This window comes from Meriones unguiculatus, chromosome 7 (genome assembly GCF_030254825.1).
Source record: "Meriones unguiculatus strain TT.TT164.6M chromosome 7, Bangor_MerUng_6.1, whole genome shotgun sequence".
NCBI classification, from domain to species: Eukaryota; Metazoa; Chordata; class Mammalia; order Rodentia; family Muridae; genus Meriones; species Meriones unguiculatus.
The window spans coordinates 37,439,263-37,453,498 of record NC_083355.1 but is presented as its reverse complement, the minus strand read 5'-3'; the positions used below and the strand labels follow the sequence as shown (position 1 = coordinate 37,453,498).

Sequence of the window (14,236 nt, the reverse complement as noted above, 5' to 3'; positions counted from 1 at the left end):
CGCCCACTGTGAACAAGTATGAAGAGGAGAGAGGAAGGAATCTTTCTCCACTCTGCTCTCCTTCTCCCTCCAGAGAGGCATTTCTGGAAGTCTCCAGAGGGACCTGGGCAGCTGCTCTGCGTCCAAGTCTATCAGCCCCTCAGCTGTCACTCTGCTCCTAAAATAGCAGTAGTGGGGGGAGGGTTGTTTATCTGGGTAAGAGCTGGGGAAGGGGCATTATAACTTTGCCTAGGCAGGGCAGGTCTCCAAGGGATATTCCTGTCTCTTCTGGATCTTTCTCCCACACTTTGAGGTGTGAGCGCAAAGCCTTGCAGGACCACCCCTGAGAGGGGTGCTCAAGGGCCAGAGGGTAGTCAGGCCCTCCACGTGGTCATGGATGTCCAGTCCGGGCAGGGGGAGGGCCCTGTATCAATGACAGCTTCTAGAAGCACCTGCCCCTGTGGCCAAATATAGCCTGGAGTCACTGGCTGGGGTGATAACGCCTGTGGTGGGGGCTGGGAGGAGCAGACGGAGCTGTCTGAGGTGGACTGCAGAGCTCAGGAGCGGTACCTAGGCGGAGGCATCCCTCAGAGACTGTGAGTAGGCTGGGAGACTGGGTGAGGAGAAGGCCCCGAGGACCTTCCGGTCTGCAGGGAAGCTTGAGCCTTGGTTGAGGTGGATGACACGTGGTTGGAAGAGGCAGAGAGGGAAGCACAGGAACTCTGACAAGCCCCTCAATGGGAGTCAGGCTCCAGGCAAATACCAGTGTCCTTGGGGGCGGGGGCGGTTCTCAGTGGTGTTAGAGGTGCTGGAGTGCATACCTTCACATGGATAGGGAAACTAGGGGCTCTGACTATCAGGCCAAGATGCCTGCCCTGGGTATCCAGCAGAAGGCTGACCACACAGGCCTGTCGCTGTCCCCACAGATGACAGAGGCAGAAGCGGCACAACTGAAGGAGGAAGGGAACCAGCATTTTCAGCGCCAGGACTACAAGGCGGCCACCAAGAGCTACAGCCAGGCCCTGAAGCTGACCAAGGACAAAGCCCTGCTGGCTACACTCTACAGGAATCGGGCAGCCTGTGGCCTGAAAATGGTCTGGGGACAGGACAGCTTGGGTGGGCTGAGGGCAGTTAAGGCGGGAGACAAGGTTGGAGATGATGACCTGATGGAAATGAGCCATCATTACCCTCACCAGGCCATCGAGACCCCTTGAGTTGGCAAATGTGCCTCTTACTGCCAGGGCCATTGCTCTGGAGAAACAGAAATCCACCAATCATAGTTGGCCCAACATAGGTGCTTTTCATGTGTTGGGCTACTCCTTTTAAGAGCAGCTCTGTGATAACCTTTACTAGCATTCCTATATTGTAGTCAAGAAACCCAAGGTTCAGAGAGCATGAATAGCTTTTCCAGGTGGCAGAGGAGCTGGCATTTCATCCTGGGCCTACCTGACACTGAAGCCTGTGCTTTTTTTGGGCCAGGCATGGAGTGCATCCTGGGCCTCTGATAACCTGCAGTTCCCCGGCTAACTTCTCTCCTTACTTAGGGAGCACTGGTTGTCTCTGTACTGGGACCCCCACTAATGGAGTTTCTTGTTCCTGTTTCTCAGGAGAGCTATGCCCAGGCAGTTTCAGATGCTTCCAGAGGTGAGCTCCACTTTACCCTCACCCAGCATGGCTGAGCAGGAGTTTGGATCATGGCTCCATTGACTGGAGGTGCTATGACAGTCTGTGGGTTCTGAAGGTTAAGGAGCAGCTGGAGACGGGAACAAAACATCTGGCAATATTTAGCCCAGGGAAGGCAGCTCCCGGGTGGGATAAGGAGAGTTTAGTTTTACTTTGGGGGCTCCAGGCCCAGACTTAGGATAAAAAGACAAAAATACAGGGAAGAATTTGGGTAGGGAAAAGTTTTTTGGCTGTCCCAGAACTTGCTCTCTAGACCAGGCTGTCCTTGAACTCACAGAGATCAGCTTGCTTCTGCCTCCCAGTTGCCTGGCTGTTTTTTGATGGAGTTGCCTGGCTGCCTCAGAAAGGAGGGGGAGCACCCTATTTTGGGGGGATAGACAAGCACTAGTCAGGAATCCTGTAGTAGAGGAAGCCTTGGTAATCAGGTAGAAGTTGGGGTGTGCTGCTGAGAAAGGTTAGGGGTAAGGTCTTTTAAACTTTGTGTGAACCTGGACTCTATGGCTCTTTCTCCTATCAAAAAGATGGTATGAACCAGATAGTTCAAATGGGTGTCTCTAAGGAAGACAGCCTTTCATGGGCAATGGAATAGGGAGAACAGTCTGTAGCCCAACCTCCTGAGGACCGCCTGTCTCCCTTCCGTAGCTATTGACATCAACTCTGCGGATATCAAAGCATTGTATCGGCGATGCCAGGCACTCGAGCATCTTGGCAAGTTGGACCAGGCATTCAAGGATGTTCAGCGCTGTGCTACCCTTGAGCCAAGGAACCAGAACTTCCAGGAGACATTGCGGAGACTCAACACCAGCATCCAAGAACAGGTACACTGGGGCTGGAGAGATGGCTCAGCACTTAAGAGCAATGGGTGTTCTTCCAGAGGACCTGAGTTCAATTCCCAGCACCCACATGGCAGCACACAACTGTCTGTAACTCTAGTTCCAGGGACCCTCAAACAGACATGCAGGCAGAACAACAATGCACATAAAAAAAAAAAAAAAAAGAACAGGTAAACTGGTCCCTTCCAGAGAACTTTGGCTGCTTCCATCCCATTCTCAGGGGAGATGGGCTAGGGAGGTTGGGTTGTGAGGACAGAATGAGCCTCTACTCTTAACTGCAAGCCAGAGACAGCATGGAACATGGGCAGTCTCCATGGGACCACTGGGCAGGTTCACCTACCTGTGAGTGATGGAGAGGGTTGGCTGTGATGCTGGGTGAAGGCACAGTCTACTCTTAGCAACAGTTCCTTTACATTTCAGTTGGAAGCTTTAACAAGGAATTGTGATCACCTAGTGAGTCCACACTGTGACTCTAGGTGGGGGCAAAGGTAACCAGGAATCTTTGGGGATCAGAGATGGAGGGTCAGAGTCTGTGGGAACATAAGATCTTTGTAGGGAAGATGGACAAGGCATGGAGAACCTGAGCCAAAGATGAGGAACCCTGCATCTTCCCCTGCCTCAGCTACTGACTTTTCTGGTTAATGCCCGAAAGGGGCATAGCTCATTCAAGCCTTGGCTCCAAGACTCAGTAACTCTCATGTGTCTGGAGCAGCCTGTGGACCATGGCACCCTGTCCAGAGTGCAGACTCAGTGCTGAGGAAATGGAAAAGAGAGGGAGACGAGAAAAGGGGTGGGTGAAGGAGTAGCCTGTCCACCCAAGGAGATGAGCCCAGACAAGCGGGAGTGAGGAGCAGCAGCTCAGAGCTGTAGGAGGCGCGGAGGGGTCATCACGGAGGCCACCTTATAAAAGTGGTGTAAGGTGGAAAGTGTGAAGGTCTAGAGCCCCAAACAGAATGGTTTCCACTCTTTTTTTTTTTTTTTTTGGCGGGGTGTGTGAAATCCACTTCTGGTTTATGAGCCTAGAGACAAATTTCTACTTTAATCTCCACTTAAACATCTAAGAGTTGATTGCCTGTGAGATTCTAAAACTAAAACTGGATTGATGCCTTTTAAGGGTGTTGTGATGGTCATATGTGATGTCAAATGTAAGTACTTGGATTGAAAGCTTTGAGGGTCAAAGAATTGATTTTTTTCACCTTTCTTTTTTTTTCTGTTTTCTTCCTTTTTGGCGGGGGTGTATGACAGAGTCTCTCCATGTACCTCTGTCTGTCCTGGAGCTCACTATGGAGACCAGGTTGGCCTTGAACTCAAAGATCTGCCTGTCTCTGCCTCCAGAGTGCTGGGATCAAAGGCAGAAGCCATTATCCCTGCCCCTTGTTCACCTTTCTCTCCCTGGCATCTGGAACAGTCATTCAGCTAATGTTAAAATGATTATTGTTGTTGTTATTACTGTTATTATTATTAGCATCATCATCATTAATTATTTTTATAAGGGGGGTGTGGAGGTCAGAGGAGGTGGATGCTGGTTTTCTCCTTCCACATTTATGGGGGTTTTTCGGATCATCTCAGATCTCCGGGCTTGCTCTGTAAAACCTTTCCCAGCTAAGACATCTCACTAACCTCCATCCCTTACCATTTGCTCAGTGAATAAATGAATGAATGGATGCACTAGGGTCCAGAGTAGATCTTCTGTTTTCTAAGTTGAATATATTAAGAATAGGTAGAAATGAGGTGGGCCAGCTGCCTGCCTCACTTTGGGCTCTGTCCTGTCTCCTCAGCTCCGTGTGCAGTTTTCCACAGACTCCAGGGTACAGACGATGTTCGAAATCCTTCTGAACGAAAACAGCGAGGCTGATAAGCGGGAGAAGGTGAGTGATGTGTCAAGTGTGCCAGCAGGGGTCACTCTCTGCACGCGGTTCCAGTTTCCAGGCCTGGGAGGTTAGAGGCAGGTTTCCGTGATCGTGGAGAAGCATTGCTCAGAGTTAATGCCATTAGAAAACGGTGCTACAACAGCCACATATGGTAATAGTTACACATTTTGTACAGTACACACACCAGAGTGAAAACACTCAGGCACGGTAGAGCCTGTCTGCAATCTCAGTCAGGCTGATCATGAGTTCAAGGCCAGCCTAGGCTACGTAGCAACATAAAAATGTGAAATAAATAGGAAATGTGTTCCCGGGTTCCACTAAACAAACTCTTAAGTGTGCTAAAGCCACAAGCACAAACAAGATGGACAACACAGCCACAGAGCAACCATGAAGAATCCCGTCTGAGAGCGCCACCCTAGGCTTGCTTCTCTGTTCTTTGGCATTTTCATTTTCTACAATAATTCTAAAAGGCAGTAATTCTAAGCCAGGCATATGCCTTTAATCCCAACTTGTAGCTTCTGGAGGTAAGAGGATTAGGTGTTCAAAGCCAGCCTCTGCTACCTGAGACCCGTGAAGCCAGGCTAGGCTACCTGACGTGACCAGTGAGATGCCACTGGGTAAAGGTGCCTCCTGCCAAGGCTGACAACCTTGATTCCCATGGTGGCAGAAGAGAACCAAGTCCTGCAGGATGTCTTTACCCTATGCATGCCCATAATAAAAATAGAAACAAACAAAGAAAGTAGAAATCCAACACTAGATTAGGGTGAAGACATTTTTTTTTAAAGATTTTATTTATTATTTATACAACATTCTGCCTGCACACCAGATCTCACTATAGATGGTTGTGAGCCACCATGTGGTTGCTGGGAATTGAACTCAGGACCTTTGGAAGAACAGAGAGTGTTCTTAACCTCTGAGCCATCTTTCCAGCCCTAGGGTGAAGACATTGTGGTAAGTTGAACAGCAGGGGCCAGATAACATCTTTGTTTAAAAAATCACGTATTTTGTTCATTGAAAATTTTGGCCTTGATTTTGATCAAACAGTATTTCATTAAATATTACTTATGTGGAGGTCGGGCTTTTTGTTGCCTCCTTAAATTTTGCACCTACGGGGAATGTCTAACTTGCCTCACTATAATTTTGGTCCCAAGAAACACTGACACATTCAAATAATGTTTTGCTTCATTTAGAAATACTGCAAAGAGGTCACAGTGATATATTAAAATATTTACAGGTAGTAGTTATCATAACCAAAATCTTTTGTTCTTTCTCATGTTTCTTTGGAGTCTCTGAGTGAACATTTCAATGCTTGTACTTATTTATATAAGAAGTTGGTCAGGGGGTCATTAATGGAGAGATGGTTCAGCAGTTAAGAGCACTGGTTGCTCTTCCAAAGGTCCTGAGTTCAATTCCCATTATAGATGGCGGCTCACAACCATCTATAATGCCATCTGGTGCCCTCTTCTGGCCTGCAGGTGGAACATTGTATACATAATAAATAAATTAAATCTTAAAAAAAAAGAAAAAAAAAAGAACTTGTTCTATGATGCCTATGGGGAAAGTGGTAATGTAGTGTTTTTGTGGTCAACGAATTCACATGATACAAAAATGCTTTACTCCTCTGAGGACCTAATGAGTTGTTGTGGATAAAGCAGCTTCGTTTGGAAAAGCACAAAGCCCTAAGCTGATAGCAATGTTCAGGTCACACTTACCGGACAGCTCAGCCTCTTACCCACCAATTCCCCATCTCTGTTCCCCTTTCCCTCTCCTGCAATCTTCTCAGCTGTGGATTCTCTGGTTCTCTTCCTTCCCTTTTAAGGTTCTTATGTCTCAAGTGGGAAGGCATCAGAGTAAGAAGAGACTTGGTGACTTCCTAGTCCCTTGGCTCAACTGCCTCATTTTTTAGATGAAGTGTCTGGGGGTCACAGAGATGCTATGACCGGAGCTAGCCAGTAGCGGAACCTGAATTCAAACCCCTGGGCTTTTGAATCCTGTTTAGTACATTCTGTGCCCACCATCTTCCACTCTCCTGAGAACCCACCACAGCTTCAGACTCCCCTGGAACAGATAAAAAAGGAAACCAAAACATGCAACAGCCAAGTTAAAAGAACGTGAGTTTAATTAACATGTAAAAACAGTCATGTCAGCCAGGCATGTTGTAGCACACCTTTAATCCCAGAACTCAGGAAGGCAGAGGCAGGCAGATTGCTGTGAGTTGGAGGCCAGCCTGGTCTACAAATCGAGTCCAAGGCTACACGGAGAAACTCTGTCTCAAAAAAACCAACCATCCAACCAAACCAAAAAAAAAAAAAAAACAAGCAAACAAACAAACAAACAAACAAAAGACCAAAACATTGATATCTCCACCGTCTCCTAGCCATTCTCTATCCATTGCAGGCATACAGTTTTATTTTAACATCACCACACCACACTACGTGAATCTATGATCTTAATTCTACCTGTCAGCATTGTTTCATGTGGTTTTATTGCATCTATGACCTTACTGGCTGTGGCATATTTCATCAACTTGGTCCTTATGCAAGTTGCTTTGATTTTTTTTTTTAATTATGTTCTTGGACAGTTTCCAGGAGTAGGATTTAGGAGGATATACCAATGCTCTGAAGACACAGTCAGCGTACTGGGTTCATGGTCAAGGCCTCCATCTGTCTTCCTAACAATCTTCATTGCTTCTCCCTCAGGCTGCCAACAACCTCATTGTCCTGGGCCGTGAGGAAGCAGGGGCCGAGAGGATCTTCCAGAGCAATGGGGTGGGCCTGCTGCTGCAGCTTATGGACACCAAGAAGCCCGAGCTGGTGCTAGCTGCCGTGCGAACCCTGTCTGGCATGTGCAGTGGCCACAGAGCTAGGGTGAGAGCCTGGGGATTGGAACACGTGGTGCAGATGGCAATTGGTCCAAGGAGGCAGAGGGTGGTACATGGTCAGGGATGTACCTGTCAGAGCCTCAAGGGTCCCCCTGTCTCCCAGTCTGGGTCACAGGAAGCATGGTTCAAGAGTGCTCTAGGCCCTTTGCCTGGAAGCTAAAAGTGGACTTGACTAAGCAAAGATGGTGTTGAGAGTGTATTACAGGGAGAGCTGAGTGCAAAAGCATTGTAATATATGTTTCTTCATGTTCAGCCTTTGAGTTTAGTGTGTTTTCTACACTTACATCTCTGTGAGGTCCTGCACATGCATGGACTCAATGTCCCAGGACTCCATTACAGGGTGACATAGCTCAGAGTCTCCTGAAGGTTTTCCAGTCTGTGGGCCCCAGTTCCCTATAGCAGGAAGTGGGTAGGACAGTCACCACTCACCTCTTAACCTGGATGCCAAAAAGAAGGGAGGGGCAGGGTTGCTGACTCAGTTCCTGTTGGGGTCTAGGCCACAGCAATCCTGCACACAGTGCGCATAGACAGGATTTGCAGCCTCATGGCTGTGGAGAATGAAGAGATGTCCCTGGCTGTCTGCAACCTGCTCCAGGCCATCATTGATGCCCTGTCTGGGGAGGACAAGAGAGAGCATCGAGGGAAGGAGGAGGCCTTGGTCTTAGGTAGGAGATATTCTTCTGTTCTGGTTCATGTGGCCTCCAAGAGAGAGCCACCTTATGCTGGCATCTCCTGTGTGCAGAGGTGCCCTGGTTTGATTTTAGTATGCATGTTGGGGTTACAAAAAATGAAAGTGGTGTAAGTACGGAGTTGTCAGTTTTTCAGACTGGCAGTTGCTATGGTGGTGATGGCTCGTATCAGTGTGACTGTGTTCAATGCCAATCGTTTTTATACTTAAGAATAGTTAAAATGGTAAATTTTATGTTATTCATATTTCACCATAGTGTAACAGAAACTCACTGGGGGAGACTTGGAGATACAGAAATCTGTAAGAAGGAAAAATAGTCTCCTAAACCAAACCCTGTACTCGTTCAGATAACCCATTGTCTTTTCTTATCCGTGTAAACATGCCAGCATTCAGGAGGCAAAGGCAGGCAGATCTCTGTGAGTCTGAGGCCAGCCTGGTCTACAGTGAGTTCCAGGACAGCTCGGGTTATACAGAGATACCCTGTCTCAGAAAAAAAAAAAAAAAAAAAAAGGAATTCTGCTGCAGGTATTTTAAGATTGTCTTCCTGAGTGAGATCAGTGTTACCGGCATTGTTGTTGGAGTGTGAAATGTCCCACACAGGCTTGTGTGTTTGCACTTTTAGTCTCCAGTTAGTGCAGTTGCTTTGGGAAGTTATGGAAACTTTGGGAGGCCAACGGCCTTAGGATTTGAGGTTTTCTAGCTGTGTCTCTGTCTTTCCCAACTGTTCCGATCCACTCAGATTTGAGCCTGCTTCCACTGCCACATTTCAATGCCCTTCCCACCATGAGCTACTTCAAACCATGAACCAAAATAATAGAACCCTCCTTCTTCCCGGGTTTCTTCCTTCCTTCCTTCCTTCCTTCCTTCCTTCCTTCCTTCCTTACACTTTTTTCTTTTTTTTTAAAGGCTTGTGAGGATTTTTTTAAATTCACTTTACATCCTTGTTATTACCCCATCCCTCTTCCCATCCCAGTCACACCGTACCTCCCTTCCCTTCTTCCCCCTCCTCTTTTCCTCAGAGAAGGGGAACTCTCTTTCCCATTCAGTCCAGATCATCAAGTTGCATCTGGACTGAGCATGTCCTCTTCCCCTGTGGCCTAACAAGGCAGTCCCAACAGGGAAAAGTGATCAAAAAGCTGGTAAGTCAGTCCATGTCCGATGCAGTCTCCACTTCCCTTACTTCCCCAGTTTTTTTTAACCAGGTGTTCTGACCCAGTTTTGAGAAAAGTAATGAACACACACATCATTTAATATTATTATTTCTTTTTTTTTTTACATAGGGTCTCTCTATGTAGTCCATGCTGGCCTTGAACTTCCCAAATTCTGCTCTCAACCTCCCAAGCACTGAGATTATAGGTGTGCACCACCAAGCCCAGTAATTTTTAAATAACTGATTTTGTATTTCTGTTCCATCTGTGGGCGTTGAGGTCTCACAATGTATTCCCAGCTGTCCTGAAACACATTGTGTAGACCAGGCTGGCCTTGAACTCACAGAGATCCATCTGCTATTACTTCCTGAGTGCTGGGATAAAAGGCATGTACCACCATGCCTGGCTTATATTTATTTTCAAAACACACACACACACACACACACACACACACACACACATCAAACCAAAACCAACCAACTAACCAAACAAACAAAACAAAACCCAACAACAACAACAACAACAACAAAACCCTCTGGCTTTCTTCCTGAATATAGAAGTCTTAAACATTATTTCATAAGTTTTTCCTTAGCTGTCAGGGTCACTCAAAAATTATATTATAAACAAGTTGATGATAGTTCCATATACATGTACATAGCATAGTTCATCAGTGGTTCTGTGTCATTGGATATTGAGGTAATAAAATTTTTATACCTCAACACTTCATTCTTTATTTTCATCTTTGTTTGCAACTTGAATTAATTTTTTTTGGGACAACTTCCTAGAGATGGGTGTTCCATACCAGGGACTATGAAGATAACTGAAGCTCTTCTTTCTTCATTGTCCTCTCTCTCTCTCTCTCTCTCTCTCTCTCTCTCTGTCTCTCTGTCTCTCTCTTTTCTCTCTGCTTTTTTTTTTGTTTTGTTTTGTTTTTGCTTTTTAAAGACATTGTTTCTCTGTGTAGCCCTGGCTGTCTTAGAACTTACTCTGTACACCAGGCTGGCCTTGAACTCCTAGATCTGCCTGCCTCTGCCTTCCAAGTGCTGGGATTAAAGGTGTGAGCTGCCACCACCAGCTACCACCAGCAGAGGCCTGGGTTCTTGATTGGCCCTGCTGTTATGGCTAAGGAGTGGGGAGTTGCTTGTCTTTTCTGAGCCATGTTTTTTAGAAGGCCCAAGATGACTTCACTTGGATGGTTGCTGATTAGCTGAAGAGGATGCTTGGAAGCCTTGATATTTTCCCCCATGGCCTCTCTAGTGGCTAGCTGTGATTTCCATACGATATGATAACTGGATTATAAATGGACCAGCCCAGTGAGTAAGCACTTTCTAAACCTCTGGTTGTGCCCTCAAGTCACATGACCAACCTAGAGCTAGTGTGGCAGAGGGACCACGTAAGACAAGAATGAGCCTGCTGTTTCATGACCAATCATCTGAAGGCAAACTCCAGTGTCAACTTATGCCTCTCCTTCCCCACTCGGCACAGTCCCCCTTTGCCCTCTGTTGCTTATCTGACATAATGTAGAAACCTTCACTTCCTGTCTGTCTTTGTATTCCATTCTAGAATTGCTAAAATCTCTTTAAGTTTCAGGAAGTCAGGGCAGGGCCAGGAAAAGGCACTTGCCCTTCAACGTCCACCACTGAGCAGGGGATTCCTGGCATCACAGACAGAGGCTGGGATCCAGTTTCCCAGCATGTCTGAATCTGTGTGAAATGAAGTGTCTGAAAGAAGAACACAGTTTTTTTTTTTTCCTGGAAACATTTTTTTTTTTTTTTTAGATTTATTTGTTTTATTTTATATGTATGGATGCTTTGGTTACGTGTACATGTTCCATGTGTGTGCCTAGTGCCTGTAGAAGTCAGAAGGGTTGGAGTCCCTGAAACTAGAGTTACAGACGATTGTGAGCCACCATGTGGGTGCTGGGAATTGAACCCCGGGTTCCTTTGTAAGAACAGCCAGTGCTCTTAACTCCTGAATCATCTCTCCAGCTCCCTGGAAGGCATTTCAAAAATAAGTTTATTAGCTGGGAAGTGATGGTGCATACCCTGGCACTAAGGAGGCAGAGGCAGGTGAACCTCTGAGTCCAAGGTCAGTCTGGTTTACAGAACGAGTTCCAGGATGGCCAGGACAACCCAGAGAAACCCTGTCTCGAAAACCAAACCAAAACAAAAAGTTTATTAAAGTCATAATAAACTGGATCACTTCCAGTCGTTTGCTTGGCAGTAAGGGGCTTTCCAAGAACGGATGCTATTGAAGACAAAGAGGGTTTTGTAGGAGGCGATGTTCAGTGGCCAGAGTGAGCCTCGAGGGTGTTGCGGGAGGAGGTGTGAGATGGGCAGCACTGTCTGGGGAGATTTACATGCTCACTGTATCAGGTACTTTTGAATGACCGAGACTCTAGCCCCGGGCAGTAGCTTCAGGAAGGATGCCCGAGTGCTAAGAGAGTGCTAAGAGGGTTTATCCAGTGCTTGTTTCAGACAGAATGTTGTGGGGGAAGGCATAGGAGGAGGCTTCTCACCTCGTGGTGTGTGGGAAGAGGAGGGGGGAGAAAGAAGAGAGGGGGAAGGAAGGAAGGAAGGAAGGAAGGAAGGAAGGAAGGAAGGAAGGAAGGAGAGAGAGAGAGAGATAGAGGCACTACCTGGAACAAGAACAAGAAACAGCTCCCAAGAATCTGTCCCGAGTGACCTCCTTCCTTCAACCAGACCCCGCCTCCTGCAGGTTCCAGAAACCCTCCAAATAGCCCATTAATTGATAAGCATCCCACCTAAAAGACTGACAGGAGGATGTTTCATACTCAAGCTGAGATACTCAGAAAACAGTCCTTCCAGAATCCTTCTAGAAGTTCCTGCCATTCTTGATCCTCTCAATGTGAAATGATCTATCATCTCTGTTTGCTCTTCTTCTTCTCTTCTTCTTTTTTTTTTTTTTTTTTTTTTTTTTTTTGTTCTTCAGACACCAAGAAGGACCTGAAGCAGATCACCAGCCACCTGCTGGACATGCTGGTCAGTAAGAAGGTGTCTGGGCAGGGCAGAGACCAGGCGCTGAACCTGCTCAACAAGAATGTCCCTAGGAAGGACCTGTCCATTCATGACAACTCACGCACCATCTATGTCGTAGATAACGGTGAGATGGGGCGAGGAGGGGTTCAGTTGTGCCACTAGGGTAGGCTCAGATACTTGTCTTTGTGTAGAGAGAGAGAGAGGAGGGAGGGTGTTGTCTGGAGAGTGTCTTCAGCCAAGTGAAGGGGGCGGGGTAGGCATTGGTGTTTCAGGATCCCGTGGGGTCAATGGAGCAGGTAGGTCTTGGCTCTGAATTAAGGGCAAGAACATACCCAGGAAATGTTTGGCACCCCAGAACATTGGAGAGAGCCACCTAAAAGACAGAGTTGAGCGTAATAAACAGGACTCTACCAACGATGGGGTAACATGCCTGAAGTCTCACGGTTGGCAAAACACTTAATGCTTTCCACAGGGGAGAAGATGATGTCACATGTGCTTCACAGGAAGCAAAGAGAAAATGCTCTCCATAACAGATAGTCACTAAGTCTGAATGTGCCTGCCTTGTCTCCTGAATCGGCTCCATTTGCGCAGGAACCATACTTGTGGCTTTCGAATCTGCTGTGGTTAATTCTCCCACGGGTTTTATGATATATAGCCTATGGCTTGTTCTAGAAAGCCCAAGTCAACTTCCGTTAGACATCGAAGGCCTCACACATCCACCCAACACAGTGCACATGCAAGTACTTAGATTTTAACCCTGGCCCTAGTGCTTTAAGAACCACTGTCATTGAGCTGGGCATGATGGCGCAGGCTTTTAATCCCAGCACGCAGCCCTCGAGAGGCAGACACAGGAGGATCTCTGTGAGTTTGAGGCCAGCCTGGTCTACAAAGCAAGTTCAGGACAGCCAGGACTTCACAGAGAAACCCTGTCTCAAAAAACCAAAACCCAACCCAACCCAAACCAAACCAAACCAAACCAAAACAAAACAAAACAAAAAAGGACTGTTGTCATGCACCCTGTATGTTCTGGTCTCTGCATGTATTCTGCAAGTCGAGCAGCATTGACCTTTTTCTGTGCACTAGGATAAAGTATATGGTTTATGGAACATTTCTTATTCTCTTCCTTGTTTGGAAGGCACTAAACTGAATAGCACTCAGGTGAAAACAAAGTGGATTTAGAAACCTGAATAGGAGCAGTGCAAAGCCACAACGTGAGGCATGTGTGTGACTCAGACAGGCCAGTGAGGGTGCTGTGAGAGGATCAAGCTCAAAGCAAGCTCCTGGTTCAGGGAAGAACCAAAGGGAAGAGGCAAAGACTGACAACGGGGGGCCCTGAGTGTTCTAACAGGAGAGAACTGAGAGGGGTCCAGAGGTAGGAAGGAAGGAAAAAGTAAGAGGTGGATTTGGGAGCGATCGACCATGTGCACTGCGGGGAACCAGGCTTCAGGGTCTGGGTTGGCTCCTCAGGCCCTACCTTACTGAACCCTTTGTGTGTGTGTGTGTGTGAGTTTGAGACATAATAAGAAATATGTGTTTGGTCTCTTCACTTTCCTGGCACATAACTCATAAAACTGTTGTGATTTTCACTGAGCATCTTTTACGCTCTGATGACACTAGTGGCTAGGGTGCCTCCGAGAAGTCTGAAAGGAGCGAAGGGAGGTTTCAGGGAAGCTAGCCACGTGATTAGAAATTGAGAACTTCCTGCTCTGCCCATCTGCACTCCCCACCCCCACCTCTGACCTCAGGGAAGGGAGAGAGCCCGAGACTGAGGTAATCACTCACAGGCAGTGACATCATGAATCACGGCTACATCACGGAGCCTCTGTTTCAACAAAGCAAAGTGCAAACCCACCCCTCCCTGAGGAAGGTCAGGGCTTTGGCAGTGATGGACGTGCATGGGCTCAGGGAAAGCGGCATCTGCCGATTCTGGAGCACCACACTCTTTCTGTATGCCTCATCCTCCACCCCTCCCCCACCCAGCCCTTCCTGCCTCTTCCTTTCCACCAACTCATGGTGTAGTAGGTAAACTGTTCTCCTGAGTTCCACGAGCTGTTCTCACATATTGCTGGCCTGACAAGGGGATACTGAGGGCCTCTGTTTTGTAGGCATGTTGTAGGACAGCTGGGACCCAGCCCTTGGGCTTTCCATCTGTAG

The 14,236-nt window shown here is 47.2% G+C and overlaps 1 protein-coding gene across 1 annotated transcript in view; it reads left to right on the top strand.

Annotated features, from left to right (window-relative positions):
- The first annotated feature begins 471 nt into the window (after positions 1–471).
- Unc45b (unc-45 myosin chaperone B) overlaps positions 472–14,236 on the top strand; it is a 28,740-nt gene continuing 14,975 nt past the window's right edge. The window contains exons 1-8 of the mRNA XM_060388414.1: positions 472–575; positions 906–1,073; positions 1,587–1,623; positions 2,305–2,480; positions 4,274–4,363; positions 7,066–7,233; positions 7,744–7,912; positions 12,036–12,206. Of these exons, the coding sequence (XP_060244397.1) occupies positions 906–1,073; positions 1,587–1,623; positions 2,305–2,480; positions 4,274–4,363; positions 7,066–7,233; positions 7,744–7,912; positions 12,036–12,206 (979 nt within the window). The 5' untranslated portion in view covers positions 472–575. The remainder of the gene's footprint in view (positions 576–905; positions 1,074–1,586; positions 1,624–2,304; positions 2,481–4,273; positions 4,364–7,065; positions 7,234–7,743; positions 7,913–12,035; positions 12,207–14,236) is intronic.